This window comes from Oncorhynchus clarkii, chromosome 6 (assembly GCF_045791955.1).
Source record: "Oncorhynchus clarkii lewisi isolate Uvic-CL-2024 chromosome 6, UVic_Ocla_1.0, whole genome shotgun sequence".
Lineage (NCBI taxonomy): Eukaryota > Metazoa > Chordata > Actinopteri > Salmoniformes > Salmonidae > Oncorhynchus > Oncorhynchus clarkii.
Window position 1 is genome coordinate 33,508,219 of NC_092152.1, and position 17,662 is coordinate 33,525,880.

Sequence of the window (17,662 nt, forward strand, 5' to 3'; positions counted from 1 at the left end):
TTAAAAATGTACACACCCACAGGCAAATGTGTGTGTATTCACACACAATCACGGATGTTCGACTTGCATAGTTGCCTCTGAGCCAGCGTGCCAGTGTGCTGATAAGAATCTAATTTCTATTATTATTATTATTATATAATCTACTTTCTAATGACAGTGCCATATGGCTCAGGACACAAACAACGCAGAACAGCTACTGATGCTAATGCAGCCCTCAACATTCTGGCAACAACCTCATCACTAATTCCATTGGTTCCATTGTGATCTCAGTGAGGGTCAATGCTATGTTTTTACACCTGTGTAAAAAATAAATACCTAGGGGAATGAGGGAAAACTCTTGAATGTCTGACATGCTTGTCACATTGCTTGTGTATGTGTGTGTGTGTGTGTGTGTGTGTGTGTGTGTGTGTGTGTGTGTGTGCACGTGTCCCACTCACCCTCTTCTTAAGGCGGTCTCTTTCTTTCAGTGTGAGTGTGTCAGCCTTAGCAATGACAGGGACGATGTTGACCTTGCTGTGGATGGCCTTCATAAACTCCACATCCAGAGGCTTCAGACTGGACAGGGACAGGTAGAAATACAAACAATAGATAAATAATAGTAGCTAAATAAAAAGTATAAAGTGATTATGTTCCCCCTACCTAGCCTAAATGGTTGTATGAACTAGAGGTAGCTGTGTGTGTGTGTGTGTGTGTGTGTGTGTGTGTGTGTGTGTGTGTGTGTGTGTGTGTGTGTGTGTGTGTGTGTGTGTGTTCTTACCCGTGTCCAAAGGGAGAGATGAAGTAGAAGCAGCAGTGGACTCGGTTGTCTACGATGTGTCTGCGGTTCAGGCCACTCTCGTCATGAAGGTAACGCTCAAACTGGTTATCAATGTACTGGATGATGGTCTTAAAGCTGAGGACACACAGGACAGAACACACACATCAAACAAAAAACAACCAGAGACACAGTCTGCACTAGAAAACCACCTCCAGAAATAGACTGTGGAATTTTGGAGCTTAGGGAGTATATGTACTGTGTGTGTGTGTGTGTGTGTGTGTGTGTGTGTGTGTATATATATATATATATATATATATATATATATTCACGAAGGGGATGCATCTCAAAAGCCTAAACTGGCTATATCTCATCTGCACCAATTTGAAAACCAGGGATAAGAGAAAGGAAAGACCAGAAAAGGAAGCTGTTTCATTGTATTGAGATGCAGCCTATCATCTCATAGACCAACATGGAGAAAAGGAGACCAGAAAAGGAAGCTGTTTCAGAGTATTGAGATGCAGCCTATCATCTCAGAGACCAACATGGAGAAAAAGAGACCAGAAAAGGAAGCAGCCAGAGATGCAGCCTATCATCTCAGAGACCAACATGGAGAAAAAGAGACCAGAAAAGGAAGCTGTTGCAGAGTATTGAGATGCAGCCTATCATCTCTGCCATCTGACCTGCTTTCTCTGATGACTTCCTGCAGGGCCAGTAGGCGTGGTAACTTGTTCATTAGCAGGGCGCCTACAGCTTCCCTCCCAGCCAGAACTAACATCAACACAGTCTGCATCCCAAATGGCACCCTATTCCGTGTATAGAGCACTATTCTGGTCAAAAGTAGTGCACTATATAGGAAATTGGGTGCCATTTGGGATGCAGTTTACCTCTGACCTATATTCACCTCACCCTATTGGACCCAGGTAGTGTTGTGGTCCATTCCATAGCAACTCCAGATAACTCAGGCCACTACTGTGAAAAAATGCCTTGACTAATTCTGAGAGGAATGGAAATGGAATTGAAATAGAATGATCCCAACTATGGATGTAAGCATATCCTTAACACCTGCTAATGGGGCAGCAGGTAGCCTAGCTGTTAACATCGTAACCGAAAGGTCGCTGGCTCAAATCCCCGAGCTCACTAGGTTAAAAAAATCTGTTGACGTGCCCTTAGGCAAGAAACTCAATTGCCCTAATTGCTCCTGTAAGTTGCTCTGGATAAGAGTGTCTGCTTAATGACTAAAATGTAAAATGTAAATGTACTGTTGTCCCTTCGTTGTTACCAACACCACTGAGAGCTGTCAATAGAGCGGCTAACCTGCTCTATTGCACTCAGCCTAGCCCTTAGATCACTGCCAGTTGTCACCAACCCCGAGTTGTACGTCAAACCACCAGGCCCAAACACAGGTATGTCAGGACAATCAAAAGGAAACGGAGCAGAGAGGAGGAGGGGAAGAGAGAGGGACGAGGGGGAGGGAGAGAGCCCACACAGCAGCTGATGGGGGCAAGGGCACAGGAAGAATAACTGCTCCTGCCGTCATCAACCATTGTACACACACACACACACACACACCAGTCTTGGCTGTTGATGGCATCTCCGTAGCCAGGGGTGTCGACCACAGTAAGACGGAGCTTCACTCCTCTCTCTTCAATCTCCACCGTACTGGCTTCTATCTGCACCGTCCGCTCAATCTTCTCTACAGAGGAGGAGACAAAAGGAAATACCTTTTCATTGTGTGTAACACACTAGGTTAAGTTTAGAGGGATCCCAGGGGACACAGCTTAATAATAAGCAGTTTCATTACTTTTCACATCAAAGTTTCTGTTCCATGTGACTTTAGAGCTTAAATAACAAAGTCTGCCAAAGCCAAGCCTCTGGACACAATATCCTTATGCAGATCTTCTGGCACTGGACAGGTGTAAGCAGTATGGTAGAAGTTGCTACTATAAGCCATCACCATATTGCTTACACCTATCCTATCCCTTCAGAACTACAAACACAAAAGTGGTAGGAGCTGGAGGTGCTTTTACAGACTGGCCAATAATCGAAGTCTTAAAGAGGGGATGGGCCTTTTCAAGACTAATACAAAATAAACATTCTTAACATTCCACTCCAGGCAATACAATGCTGGAGACAGCTGAAAACAGACCTTTCTCTGTTATTACAGTGTGTGTGTGTGTGTATGCACTGTCTGGTCTGAGAGCAGAACTCATTCCTCCTTGCTTATTTCCTCTCTCCCTGTGTGTGTGTGTGTGTGTGTGTGTGTGTGTGTGTGTGTGTGTGTGTGTGTGTGTGTGTGTGTGTGTGTGTGTGTGTGTGTGTTTTCACCTGCGGCCCCAGGGATGTATCTCTCTGGGTAAAGGTCTGTCAGAAACAGGCTGTTGATCAGCGTAGACTTGCCCAAACCAGACTCTCCTGCAGGAGGAATACAGACCAGGCATAGTACTCTAGGATCTATACATATCTACAAGGTTACTGTAGCGCACTACTTTTGGCCAGGGCCCAGGGTTCTGGTCAAAAGTAGTGCACTATATAGGGAAAAGGGCGCCATTTGGGACACAGACCTCAACTAGACAGCATTCTGGCACAAAATAACTGTTGTGTAGGTAAGCTTCTCTTGAATTGAATCAAAATAGTTATGTAATAAGTCATACTCACCAACGACCATGAGGGTGAACTCAAATCCCTTCTTCACGGACTTCCTGTGTACCTGGTTGGGCAGGTTGGCAAAACCCACATATCCCGCCGCCTCAGGGAACTAACAAACACAAACACATGGTTATAGAGGTAATGTACAGTATTATACAACTCAATAGGATTAGCATTGGAAAAGGGGTCTTGAATTGTTTCTCTCCCTCCCTCTCTCTCTTTCCACCCTAACATTCTTCATCTCCAGTGTTTAGGAGATGTGTGTGTGAGATGGTCTGTGGTAATTGAGATTAAATGGATGAGAAAATCCCAAAAGCAATAAGGCTGTCGATGAAACGGAAGCATTTATACAGGATGTCCTCTGGGCTAGGATGATCGCTCTCTATGTGTGCTCTGTATGTGCGCCCCCAATGTGTGTGTGTGTGTGTGTGTGTTGAAGTGGTAAGGCCACACTCACTTTCCCTTTCTCTCCAGACTGAGACATGGTCACTGTTGCTGGTCACCTAAACCTGCAACCAGAAACAAGACATCAGATAAGTCACAGTGTAACATAAGCCTGGGTGCTAGTCTGTTTCTGCTTTACTAAACTTGTTGTCTTCTTGGAAAGGCAACAATGTATAGTAGCATTGTTGTAAGCAGTAGACTGGCATCCAGGCTGTCTCACCATCTCATAGACAATAACTGTATAATCACTCACCACCAAGCCTGCAGTCATAACTCCTACTACAGTACTACCATTAATTTGCAGTAGTCACTATCATCGGCATTCTGAATAATAATAATGACACTGACAGCATCCACACTAGGGCACTTTAAGACTGCACTGACATCCAGTCACTCACAGCCAACCCCATTAACTCTGTATCACAGTCAGTGGATGGAGCAGAAACAGGGTGGGCATCAAGTTGATTCCCAGACCTCCAGTAAGGCCTGGTTTGTTTAGTTAGGCTCCTGCTGTCCTACTCAATGGTACTACTCAGATGACAGAGAAATGAGCCTGAATTATAAATTATCACATAATGGCCACCAACTGGTGCCCTGCGCTGCCTCTCCCCCCCCCCCTCCATTTGATCACTAATGCACTGGGCACTGACTGACAGGTCGTGTGCGATAAGGCGAAAGCGGGGAGAGATGGCGAGCGCAGCCAGAGACGACTGAACCCTGTTATGTAACTTTATTAGAAAAACAAACAAAAGAAACTTAACAAAATAATTTTGAGGAGTGTCCCATATCTGACACTTTAATATTGTCTGGCAACCATTAAAGAGTGATGAAGACTGATTTATTCTACATGGTGCCAGGACCTCCTATCTCCGCAGCAGGCGACGTGGCCAGATATCCCTCTCCGTTTCATCGAGCTCTCAGGAGAACAATGGCTGTTAATCACCCAGGTTCCTGAGGCCTTTCATCTTTCCACGTTCCTGAGGCCTTTCGGATCACCACTCGCTGGGGTAGGAGAGGAAACAAGCACCGGCTCGCGGTCCCGACCTCGGTCCCGCTGGCCCGACCTCGGTCCCGCTGGCCCGACCTCGGTAACGCTGGCCCGACCTCGGTCCCGCTGGCCCGCGATCACACACACCACCAGGAGCTTAAGTACAGAGGTGGTTAGCTTGCGATATGGACCTTAGCAAGCAGGACAAAGCAGGCTAGCGCAGGGTGAGATTCGGCTGAGTGGGGAATTATGCATCCGAGTGATATCTTAATTCACAGCAGTATTATTATGTTACCTAGCTCTACATTCTAGGGGGCATCATAATGTACAGGTTACAATGCAATGATTGAATATGCAAAAGCAATTTCTGTGATATGTTTTATGTCTGTATTTGAACAAGCTATTTTATCTGTAACAAAAAATGTATCCCCCACACACACACACACACACACACTATTCCTGGGCGGTCTCTGTGGGAAATAGCAGTAGATTAATTAAGCTGTTCCATTATCACTTCGGTAATATCACAAAGGCAACACTATGGGGGATACAGGCAGGCGGCAATAATACCCACTTAATGAGGGAAAGGGGGATATTTAGTCAGTTGCACAACTGAATCAGAGAGGTACGGGGGGCTGCCTTAATCAACATCCACGTCATCGGTGCCCGGGAGCAGTTGTTACTGGGGGTTAACTGTCTTGATCAAGGAGACCTTTCGGTTAATGACCCAACACTCTTGATCGCTAGGCTACCTGACCGGCTTCTGTAAACTGTTATGAACTCACACACCCAAACACAATCAGAAGGCCCAACCTGAGGGAGATTAAACGGTTTGGCAAAGAAGGAAAAATGCCACCTTAGTTAAGCCAAAGTCCTGGCATGTGAGGTCTACACTTGATTTATTAGCTGGATTAAAGCCATGAGGGGCTGTGGTAGGAGTGAAGCTATTTACTTCACCTCTACCACACAGAAACTTAAAACAAAGCATTTACACCATACAGAATTATTTAGACCTATAACCAAATCTATATTTGTTATTATTATTTTGAATTATTTTAAGATTAATTAGTTAAGAACCTCTTCAAGAAATGGCAGCTAAAGTCCACCCTGATCTGAGCTATGCTATGACTCGGTTGTGAATTGATAAACTATTTAGCACTTAAATATACATTGCCTTCTCTAGCCTACAAAGCTACCTGGCCTGACATCCATATCTTCTTAGCTTCAGCACTGAATTAGACAAAAAGTATAGAATTCGACATTTACAATAGTTCCATTTTTAATGAAAGTTGGCAGACATGTATACACATACCAATAGCTATACAAATACACACACACACACACAGAGGGGGGTTTGAGGCTCAACTGTAATAAATTGGTCCTTTGGGGGTTGGGAGGTGATGGTGGGAAACAATAATAAAGCTGTTATACTCTGTTTCAGGAGCTCTCTACAGTCTGAGCCATAAGTTAAAAAAAACACAACAATGGGCAGAATGAGAAGGCCTTTCAAGCAGACGGAAACCAGCAGGGCCACTCCTAATACACACTTTAGAAAAAGCACAGGATGGCCCTTTTATGATGGGGACAGAAAGGGAAATAGCCAAGCAACATTAAGGTTGGATGGCAAGTAGTGATGGGGGGGGGGGGGGGGGGGGGGGGTACCTGCACTAGTTGGCTGTACCTGCACTAAAACTCCAGTAGTTTTCTTTCAAAGTTTGTTCTCCATCTTCTTTTTAAAATAGGGAACCAATTTGTTTTTAGCACTTATTTCCATGATTGATCAAAACTCATTTTCTCATGGTTCTCCCTCTGCATCAGACATGGTGAGTAATGTTTGGAACATTGAATCGCAATAAAATCACAGTATCGAATTGCAATACATATCGTATTGGCACTTAAGTATCATGATATCATATCGTGAGGTCCTTGGCAATTCCCAGCCTTATTGGCAAGGTAAGAAAATGTTCTCATAATGTTAAGCTTCACTACTCACAAAGGCCTATCTACTGCATGACTAGCATGGGATAATCACAAAGTTAAATGGCAGAGCAATATCAATATAATGTCACATTTTACTATCTGTTCATGCTGTGACATCATAAAGCTATGCACTCCTACAATGCATAAACATCTCAATACTGACCCAACTCAATGATGTGTAGGCCTAAGTTTAGATTCTGGGCAATTCCACCGTAATGGATCTCTGATTTTTCACTTTAAAATGCATGTCAAACAAAAACCAATGATTGCAAAGTTAAACAAACCATACAACTCTATGCAAAAGGAATACTTTTAACAATTTCCACAGACATTTTGACAAAAAACTCATCTGAAGAACCGTGCAAAGTTAGGTAACAGAATGTGCTATTTGTGCCGCCATTCTCTTACCAAACTTTGCATCTGCGCTGTTCTTCAAGTAAATGTGTTTTTGTCAAATTATCTGTGGAAATTGTTAAAAGCAGTTGAATGATTTGTTTATTTTTGAAATCATTGCTTTTTGTTTGACATACATTTTAAAGGGTAAGGAAGCATGAGTTTTAACTCACCAAAGTGTGGTCCAAGACTTAGTAACTTAGCTGTCTGTAGTCACGATTAGGTTATGATTATTATGTTATCATTATTACGTTAAGTTATGTAGTTATGTTTTAGCGTTTTTACATTTATTAACTTATTTCTGGAAATCTTCTGAACTACCCACAATGCACTATTTCTCAACATCATATGGAGAACCGGTGCTACCTAGCTATGTTCCAGCTGGCTAACGTTTGCTACTAGTCATGCTAGCATGTACAGTGGGGCAAAAAAGTATTTAGTCAGCCATCAATTGTGCAAGTTCTCCCACTTAAAAAGATGAGAGAGGCCTGTAATTTTCATCATAGGTACACTTCAACTATGACAGACAAAATGAGAAAAAAAATCCAGAAAATCACATTGTAGGATTTTTAATGAATTTATTTGCAAATTATGGTGGAAAATAAGTATTTGGTCACCTACAAACAAGCAAGATTTCTGGCTCACAGACCTGTAACTTCTTCTTTAAGAGGCTCCTCTGTCCTCCACTCGTTACCTTTATTAATGGCAACTAAAAGACACCTGTCCACAATCTCAAACAGTCACACTCCAAACTCCACTATGGCCAAGACCCAAGAGCAGTCAAAGGACACCAGAAACAAAATTGTAGACCTGCACCAGGCTGGGAAGACTGAATCTGCAATAGGTAAGCAGCTTGGTTTGAAGAAATAAACTGTGGGAGCAATTATTAGAAAATGGAAGACATACAAGACCACTGATAATCTCCCTCGATCTGGGGCTCCACGCTAGATCTCACCGCGTGGGGTCAAAATGAACACAAGAACGGTGAGAAAAAAATCCCAGAAACACACGGGGGGACCTAGTGAATGACCTGCAGAGAGCTGGGACCAAAGTAACAAAGCCTACCATCAGTAACACACTACGCCGCCAGGGACTCAAATCCTGCAGTGCCAGACGTATCCCCCTGCTTAAGCCAGTACATGTCCAGGCCCGTCTGAAGTTTGCTAGAGAGCATTTGGATGATCCAGAAGAAGATTGGGAGAATGTCATATGGTCAGATGAAACCAAAATATAACTTTTTGGTAAAAACTCAACTCATCGTGTTTGGAGGACAAAGAATGCTTAGTTGCATCCAAAGAACACCATACCTACTGTGAAGCATGGGGGTGGAAACATCATGCTTTGGGGCTGTTTACCTGCAAAGGGACCAGGAGGACTGATCCGTGTAAAGGAAAGAATGAATGGGGCCATGTATCGTGAGATTTTGAGCAAGGGCATTGAAGATGAAACGTGGCTGGGTCTTTCAGCATGACAATGATCCCAAACACACCGCCCGGGCAACAAAGGAGTGGCTTTGTAAGAAGCATTTCAAGGTCCTGGAGTGGCCTAGCCAGTCTCCAGATCTCAACCCCATAGAAAATCTTTGGAGGGAGTTGAAAGTCCGTGTTGCCCAGCAACAGCCCCTAAACATCACTGCTCTAGAGGAGATCTGCATGGAGGAATGGGCCAAAATACCAGCAACAGTGTGTGAAAACCTTGTGAAGACTTACAGAAAACATTTGACCTCTGTCATTGCCAACCAAGGGTATATAACAAAGTATTGAGATAAACTTTTGTTATTGACCAAATACTTATTTTCCACCATAATTTGCAAATAAATTCATTAAAAATCCTACAATGTGATTTTCTGGATTTTTTTTCTCATTTTGTCTGTCATAGTTGAAGTGTACCTATGATGAAAATTACAGGCCTCTCTCATCTTTTTAAGTGGGAGAACTTGCACAATTGGTGGCTGACTAAATACTTTTTTGCCCCACTGTAATTACATTCCAACCTAAGTATTGTGGGCTACTATGTACATCCATGAAGAAGAAACCATATAAATTAATCTGAAAAACTGTATCTCCTCTTCCCTGTGCATTTGTTAGTGGTAGTCGAGCGAGTGAGTGTTGTCGTAGTTTTCTGTTGTTAGTAGCTAGTGCGGTAATACCCACAAGGACAGGGTTACGACTCATTTGTGGCCCAAAAACGAGAAGCTAGCTTTGAAGTGGGACTGGTTTGTCCGGTTGAAGCGAGCGGAATGGAGTATGGGAACCATGCACACGTCTACTGTATGTTGTGCTCATTTCACTCTGGAGGACTTCGATGGCTTAGTATAACCAGTGAAAGCCAGGATTCGGAATGAGACTGGCTGAAACCAGGTGCTGTGCCGAGCTTGAACGTGAAGCCTGCAACCTCTATTTTCTACCGACCTACCGGTACATTGCCAGTGTCAGCAGTGATGGAGATAAAACGGATAAATTCAATGTGGATTTACCTCACTACATCGCTATTGGATTAACGGACTCTCCCTCTGCCGGTGAAATGGCCTCTCCCACTGAAGGCCTCTCCTTCACTCTTCTTTGACTTCGGTAGCTAACTCAGCCGTCAATCGTCAATTCTCCGATTGGCTTGCTGACTAAGATAACTGCATATACTGGTAACATTGTTTGATAACTGGTTAACTATTACTAGTCTGTTCAACCTCTCTTTCGTATCGTCTGAGACTCCTAAAGATTGGAAAGCGGCCGCGATCATCCCCCTCTTCAAAGGGGGAGACACTCTAGACCCAAACTGTTACAGACCTACAGTGCCTTGCGAAAGTATTCGGCCCCCTTGAACTTTGCGACCTTTTGCCACATTTCAGGCTTCAAACATAAAGATATAAAACTGTATTTTTTGTGTGAAGAATCAACAACAAGTGGGACACAATCATGAAGTGGAACGACATTTATTGGATATTTCAAACTTTTTTAACAAATCAAAAACGGAAAAATTGGGCGTGCAAAATGATTCAGCCCCCTTAAGTTAATACTTTGTAGCGCCACCTTTTGCTGCGATTACTGCTGTAAGTCGCTTGGGGTATGTCTCTATCAGTTTTGCGCATCGAGAGACTGACATTTTTTCCCATCCCTCCTTGCAAAACAGCTCGAGCTCAGTGAGGTTGGATGGAGAGCATTTGTGAACAGCAGTTTTCAGTTCTTTCCACAGATTCTCGATTGGATTCAGGTCTGGACTTTGACTTGGCCATTCTAACACCTGGATATGTTTATTTTTGAACCATTCAATTGTAGATTTTGCTTTATGTTTTGGATCATTGTCTTGTTGGAAGACAAATCTCCGTCCCAGTCTCAGGTCTTTTGCAGACTCCATCAGGTTTTCTTCTAGAATGGTCCTGTAATTGGCTCCATCCATCTTCCCATCAATTTTAACCATCTTCCCTGTCCCTGCTGAAGAAAAGCAGGCCCAAACTATGATGCTGCCACCACCATGTTTGACAGTGTGGATGGTGTGTTCAGGGTGATGAGCTGTGTTGCTTTTACGCCAAACATAACATTTTGCATTGTTGCCAAAAAGTTCAATTTTGGTTTCATCTGACCAGAGCACCTTCTTCCACATGTTTGGTGTGTCTCCCAGGTGGCTTGTGGCAAACTTTAAACAACACTTTTTATGGATATCTTTAAGAAATGGCTTTCTTCTTGCCACTCTTCCATAAAGGCCAGATTTGTGCAATATACGACTGATTGTTGTCCTATGGACAGAGTCTCCCACCTCAGCTGTAGATCTCTGCAGTTCATCCAGAGTGATCATGGGCCTCTTGGCTGCATCTCTGATCAGTCTTCTCCTTGTATGAGCTGAAAGTTTAGAGGGACGGCCAGGTCTTGGTAGATTTGCAGCGGTCTGATACTCCTTCCATTTCAATATTATCGCTTGCACAGTACTCCTTGGGATGTTTAAAGCTTGGGAAATATTTTTGTATCCAAATCCGGCTTTAAACTTCTTCACAACAGTATCTCGAACCTGCCTGGTGTGTTCCTTGTTCTTCATGATGCTCTCTGCGCTTTTAACGGACCTCTGAGACTATCACAGTGCAGGTGCATTTATACGGAGACTTGATTACACACAGGTGGATTGTATTTATCATCATTAGTCATTTAGGTCAACATTGGATCATTCAGAGATCCTCACAGAACTTCTGGAGAGAGTTTGCTGCACTGAAAGTAAAGGGGCTGAATAATTTTGCACGCCCAATTTTTCAGTTTTTGATTTGTTAAAAAAGTTTGAAATATCCAATAAATGTCGTTCCACTTCATGATTGTGTCCCACTTGTTGTTGATTCTTCACAAAAAAAAATACAGTTTTATATCTTTATGTTTGAAGCCTGAAATGTGGCAAAAGGTCGCAAAGTTCAAGGGGGCCGAATACTTTCGCAAGGCACTGTATATCCATCCTGCCCTGACTTTCTAAAGTCTTCAAAAGCCAGGTGAACAAACAGATCACCGACCATCTCGAATCCCACCGTACCTTCTCTGCTATCAATCCGATTTCTGAGCTGGTCACGGGTGTACCTCAGCCACGCTCAAGGTCCTAAACAATATCATAACCACCATAGATAAAGAACAGTACTGTGCAGACGTCTTCATCGACCTGGCCAAGGCTTTCAACTCTGTCAATCACCGTATTCTTATCGGCAGACTCAACAGCCTTGGTTTCTATAATGACTGCTTCGCCTGATTCACTAACTACTTCTCAGATAGAGTTCAGTGTGTCAAATTGGAGGGCCTGTTGCCCGGACCTCTGGCAGTCTCTATGGGGGTGCCACAGGGTTCAATTCTCGAGCCGACTCTTTTTTCTGTATATTTCAATGATGTCACTCATGCTGCGGGTGATTCTTTGATCCACCTCTACGCAGACGACACCATACTGTAAACATTGGCCCTTCTTTGGACACTGTTAACAAACCTCCAAACGAGTTTCGATGCCATACAACACTCCTTCTGTGGCCTCCAACTGCTCTTAAATGCTAGTAAAACTAAATGCATGCTCTTCAACCGATCGCTGCACACACCCGCCCGCCTAGCATCACTACTCTGGACGGTTCTGACTTAGAATATGTGGACAACTACAAATGCCTAGGTGTCTGGCTAGACTGTAAACTCTCCTTCCAGACTCATATTAAGCATCTCCAATCCAAAATTAAATCTAGAATCGGCTTCCTATTTCGCAACAAAGCCTCCGTCACTCATGCTGCTAAACATACTCTCGTAAAACTGACTATCCTGCCGATCCTTGACTTTGGCGATATAATTTACAAAATAGCCTCCAACACTCTACTCAGCAAATTGGATGCAGTCTATCACAGTGCCATCCGTTTTGTCACCAAAGCCCCATATACTACCCACCATTGAGACCTGTACGCTCATGTTGGCTGGCCCTCGCTACATATTAGTCGCCAAACCCACTGGCTCCAGGTAATTTATAAGTCTTCGCTAGGTAAAGCTCCGCCTTATCTCAGCTCACTGGTCACCATAGCAACACCCACTCATAGCATGCGCTCCAGCAGGTATATTTCACTGGTCATCCCCAAAGCCAACACCTCATTTGGCCGCCTTTCCTTCCTCTGCTGTCAATGACTGGAACAAATTGCAAAAATCACTTAAGTTGGAGACATATCTCCCTCACTAACTTCAAGCATTGGCTGTCAGAGCAGCTTACCGATCGCTGCAGCTGTACACAGCCTATCTGTAAATAGTCTATCCAACCTACTACCTACCTCATCCCCATATTTGTTTTTTCTGCTCTTTTGCACACCAGTATTTATTCTTGCACATCCTCATCTGCACATCTATCACTCTAGTGTTAATTGCTAAATTGTAATTACTTCGCCACTATGGCCTATTTATTGCCTTACTTCCTTAATTTGCACACACTGTATACAGATGTTCAATTGTGTTATTGACTGTACAATTGTTCATCCCATGTGTAACTCTGTGTTGTTGTTTTTGTCGCACTACTTTGCTTTATCTTGGCCAGGTCGGAGTTGTAAATGAGAACTTGTTCTCAACTGGCCTACCTGGTTAAATAAAGGTGAAATAAAAATAAATAAATAAATGGCGTTATGTATTTCGAAAAAATGCTGGTTTACTTTAATGAGCTAGGAATGCACTGGCTGACTCACGTAGTGCTAACGTAACGTTAGCAGGCTGGTAGGGCTAACATTAGCAGGCTTGTTGGCTAGCAAATTTGCAAGCTGATTTGTAACAATAAATTCATACAGTATTTGCTTGTAAATTCGCTGAAAATGTAATGGAAACCAGTAGTCACGTGTGAAAGCAATTTGGTCTAATTTAAAATTATACATTTTAAGTGATTTCTGTTGGAGTTTAGAATTATAGGAAATAGGCTGGCTCGTCAGGTCCTCCATATTAAGTCACACCCTGCAAATGTTTATTTACTGTGTGACTTCGTCATTCTTCGGAATTCTGATCAGTTTAATGTAATAACTAAAAAAATGGAAAAGTGAGGTGTAACTTTGCATTGGGACTTTTGATGTGTATTCTAATGCAAAACCATGTTACATATGATACGTTTATGCTACCTACCATTTAAAGTGAAAAATCAGACTCTCAGAATGGAATTGCCCCTATTCACAATGCATTGTCAATTGTGTCACAAGTGAAGTTTTGTTTGATTTATGATTTTGTATTTTTCAATGTTCCTTCCTTGAATGAGAAGATAGAATATTTGTAATGTAGCGGAAATGTTTTGGCCTTGTGTTGTCTACTACAGTTTTGACGTCCACACCCAGTTTGGGAAAAATTGACATTTTGCAATCACACCAGACCCTATGAAGTATTTAACGGCCAAATGAATAGGAATATGTTTGGCATAATTGCATATACTGTATATGGAAACATTGTATATTATCTTAAATAGGAAACAGGCCTATCAATTAAACTTGCGAAACACTATGAAACTATTTGTTTCATGTCAAACTTTAGCATGCAACAGTTTTTCCTCATGTGACTGGTGTCATGTTGCCAAATTTCAACTATCTGTAACGCTAATCTCACTCAAGACGCTCAATCCCTTTTCATCAGACTCATTCGGGTAGATAAACATTAATATACGACCGTTTGATACTTTACCTGTGTGTGATTTATGAAATGGAAATAAACATAAGTATTTCCCCCTCTTCTTTCTATCCCAGGACAGGAAAGAGATTTCAGAAACCGCTCAATTGTTCCGCCCCATGATGCCCGTTTGTCACGGGTGGGAGTCAGTGCCACTGGGTCCATTGCGGCTCAAACTATGGTGGAAGTGCAACAATAGGCAGCCTATAGGTAGTTTAACATCCAAAATGGCAGCCATGCTTCTCAGTTTCTACACAAGGCGGTTATCATTGTTGATGGATGATGACGTCAGATTTTGATGTCTTGACACGCTTTGGTCGTTTCGGAGGAGGAAACATTCCTTCTCCTAGCCTACTCGCTTTAGCCTCGCAACAGTAACAATGTAACAAGCCTTGTCTAAATGGCAACTTTGTTTTGATGTCAATGCAAACTTAGTAAAACATTGAGTCGGGGAGAGAGTGCATGGGGTGGATGCATTTTTTCCAATAAAATATATTTCTAGAAATGTTCTATGGTAGCCTAGCCTACCATAGTACAGCCTAACCTACCATAAAAAAACATTTGTAACGTAACTAGTTACACCTGCTTACAACTGTGTTGTCAATAAACTGCAAACCGCAAGCTTTCACAGCATTGGGCAATCCAAACTGCTGTGAATGGGGATTACATAGGCTGTGTGTTTTTCTTTTATTTGGGCTATTATTACAATGTTACAATATTCAACAAAATAAAATAACATTGAATGCGATTCTAATAGGCTATAAATGTTGCAGGTCTGGGTAGAGCCATATACAGTATCCTCTGGGCACAACCAATTAATTGCATGTGCTTAAATTCTACTGAGTTTCCTTAAAAATATTATACCATTTAATTATTGTGTAGGCTTAGACAATACTATTCCAGTAATAATCAATTTGGTTAGAACAGGTTTTATTACAGCCTACTGGTCTTCCAAGTGTCCTTTGCGTTTGTTCCCAAACCTATATTTAACCAAATAACATACTAAACCATCTTCTTCTCATCCAATTTCCCTGCCTCCTCATTGGGGCTAAGAGGATGCGGTGACTTCTGATTGGGTGAAAGTTTTTCCTCTGGCTTTAGCACTTGTGGAGTCGCCCACACCCCACTCAAAATATATCCGTGGTCCAGACGCTCTATGCTACCAGTTGTTTTTACAGACAGTCAGTAACATACTGACTAAAATAAATCATTTTTGTAGACTATTTGTAGCAACTTCCTAACTGAAGATCATATATCCTAAAGCGCAACATCCAGATTGAGACGCGTTGTTAAACACAGAAGACAAATATTATTATTTTTAAATCCGTTAAAAAGGAGCGAAGATGGTGTCCGCTGGACTGGAGATCCTTGGACTGGGACTGTGCGTCATTGGTTCGCTCCTGGTGATGGTCGTTTGCGGGCTGCCCATGTGGAAGGTGACGGCGTTCATCGAGGCCAACATTGTGGTGGCTCAGACCATCTGGGATGGGCTTTGGATGTCCTGTGTGGTGCAGAGCACGGGCCAGATGCAGTGCAAGGTGCACGACTCGGTCCTTGCGCTCGGCCACGACCTGCAAGCGGCGCGAGCCCTGACCGTCATCGCATGTGTGTTTGGCGTGCTGGGGCTAATGGTGGTGATCGCTGGGGCGCAGTGCACCAACTGCATCAATGACGAGAACGTCAAAGCCCGGGTGGTGAACGCCGGAGGGGTTATCTACATAATCAGTGGCTTGTTTGTTTTAGTCCCTCTCTGCTGGATGGCCAACAACATAATCTCGGATTTCTACAACCCACAGGTGCCCGCGTCCAAGAAGAGGGAGATTGGGGCTGCGCTCTACATCGGTTGGGCGGCCACTGCGCTCCTGCTGATCGGGGGCGCGCTCCTCTGCTGCTCCTGTCCTTCTAACGGGAATTCGGGCTACTCGGCGAAATATGCCCGGACCAAACGGGCCACACCGAACGGGACCGTGGACTATGACAAAAGGAATTACGTGTAGCCCTGCGTCTCACCCTCATGATGGGGTGACTAGGCTGTGCTTAAATGTGGTCTGTGTTTTTTTGAAAAACTTTTTTGAAAAACGTTTTTTTGCACCTGCAGTTTACTCTGAACTTTTAAATAAATGAAAGCGTCATTCCCTTTTGTAACACTGACTTTAAACTAAACACAATATTGGAGAACATATTCATTCATCCTTTTTTTGCAAACAGAAGAAAATAAACGTTTGGAGACTATGCGTATAGCCTAAAGTGATAGCCAATGGCAAAAAGGAGCGTCTTTGTTTTAGGTACAGTATTGTTTTAAATGTCCAAGGCTATATTTTCTATAATTGCTCATAAACCTTTGCATTTAGAAATGTTTACCGGAATTTGTTTTTCTAAAAGGAAGTTCTAATGACAATATATCTGCTGTCTTTTTACTTCAGTGTAGGCTACAGTGACTTCAGAGTGGTTTAACTCCAAACCACTTAAAAGGTTTTTGGACAATGGATTTTTGCTGCATGAGACTGTGTGAAGATAGACGAAAACATGTTGGCCTATTTTCAAACCAAAACACAACTCAGGCATTCTTACATTTGTCTATAACAGCGAAAAATCACATATATTACACAAATTAGGACCATAGATTTAGATGTCAAATATAGGATGTCCACAACACCTGTTCTGGAGTCTAAATTATTTTAGGATAAAACAAAACATTTAGCAAACTTGTGTTTTATATATGTACATATTGTGCCGGATGTGTTTCTTTTCATGGATTTTTAGGAATATACTGCTGTTTTACTGACTGGTTTTGATGTAAAGATCCATTGTGTATTTGATGCAATATTCTTCTTTCCATTGTTACACTGACATTAAACGGATATTGTTTAAAGTATTTGTTTACATGTTTATTTAAACTGATCGAAAAGGTAGTTGAATTAATAGAATAAGGTACCAAAACATCAGAACATGTAGTTTGTAAGTCCTTAATATTATTTCTGGTTGGGCCTGCATGCAATGCATCCTGTTCCCACCGTGGTTCCCAAACCCCAGCCTGGCGGTTGTAAACCCCCACAGCAGGAGAAAGTACTTTGGTGAACTATAAATCCAGATGACAATACCTATTCAGCTAGAGTGGGGCTCTGCTGTTCAGCACACAATACTCCCCGACCCCATCCCCCTTTCAGCCAGCGCTCCCTCTACCCAACGCGCTGTTTAGCAGGCGTGTAAATTGAAGCTCGGGAGAATGTGCTAGAAACGTCTCCCCGCATGTCTGTCTTTCCACCACTATCGCTCTTTCCCGCCAATGGGTGGGTTTGGTTATGTAGGCCCGGATTGTGAGGTGGCTGATTGGGATGGCAA

General features: G+C 42.8%; 2 protein-coding genes across 4 annotated transcripts in view; one reads left to right on the top strand and one right to left on the bottom strand.

Annotated features, from left to right (window-relative positions):
• Positions 1 to 14,470, bottom strand: part of LOC139411025 (septin-2-like) — a 43,424-nt gene extending 28,954 nt beyond the window's left edge. For 2 of the 3 annotated variants that reach the window (XR_011634556.1, XM_071156812.1), the window contains exons 1-7: positions 14,336 to 14,470; positions 3,861 to 3,912; positions 3,413 to 3,512; positions 3,083 to 3,169; positions 2,327 to 2,450; positions 758 to 892; positions 438 to 555 (exon numbers count right to left, since the gene is read on the bottom strand). Coding sequence is in view for 2 of the 3 variants with exons in the window: in XM_071156812.1 (XP_071012913.1) it covers positions 438 to 555; positions 758 to 892; positions 2,327 to 2,450; positions 3,083 to 3,169; positions 3,413 to 3,512; positions 3,861 to 3,887 (591 nt within the window). In the remaining variant the exon portion in view is untranslated. Of the gene's footprint in view, positions 1 to 437; positions 556 to 757; positions 893 to 2,326; positions 2,451 to 3,082; positions 3,170 to 3,412; positions 3,513 to 3,860; positions 3,913 to 4,790; positions 4,992 to 14,335 lie in introns of those variants that run through there. The other variant, XM_071156813.1, reaches the window with a different exon arrangement.
• A 1,003-nt stretch (positions 14,471 to 15,473) lies between these two features.
• Positions 15,474 to 17,192, top strand: LOC139411026 (claudin-4-like). The gene has a single exon (XM_071156814.1). It carries the CDS (start codon positions 15,664 to 15,666, stop codon positions 16,315 to 16,317), a length of 654 nt encoding a protein of 217 aa, XP_071012915.1. The 5' UTR covers positions 15,474 to 15,663; the 3' UTR covers positions 16,318 to 17,192.
• The last annotated feature ends 470 nt before the right edge of the window (positions 17,193 to 17,662 follow it).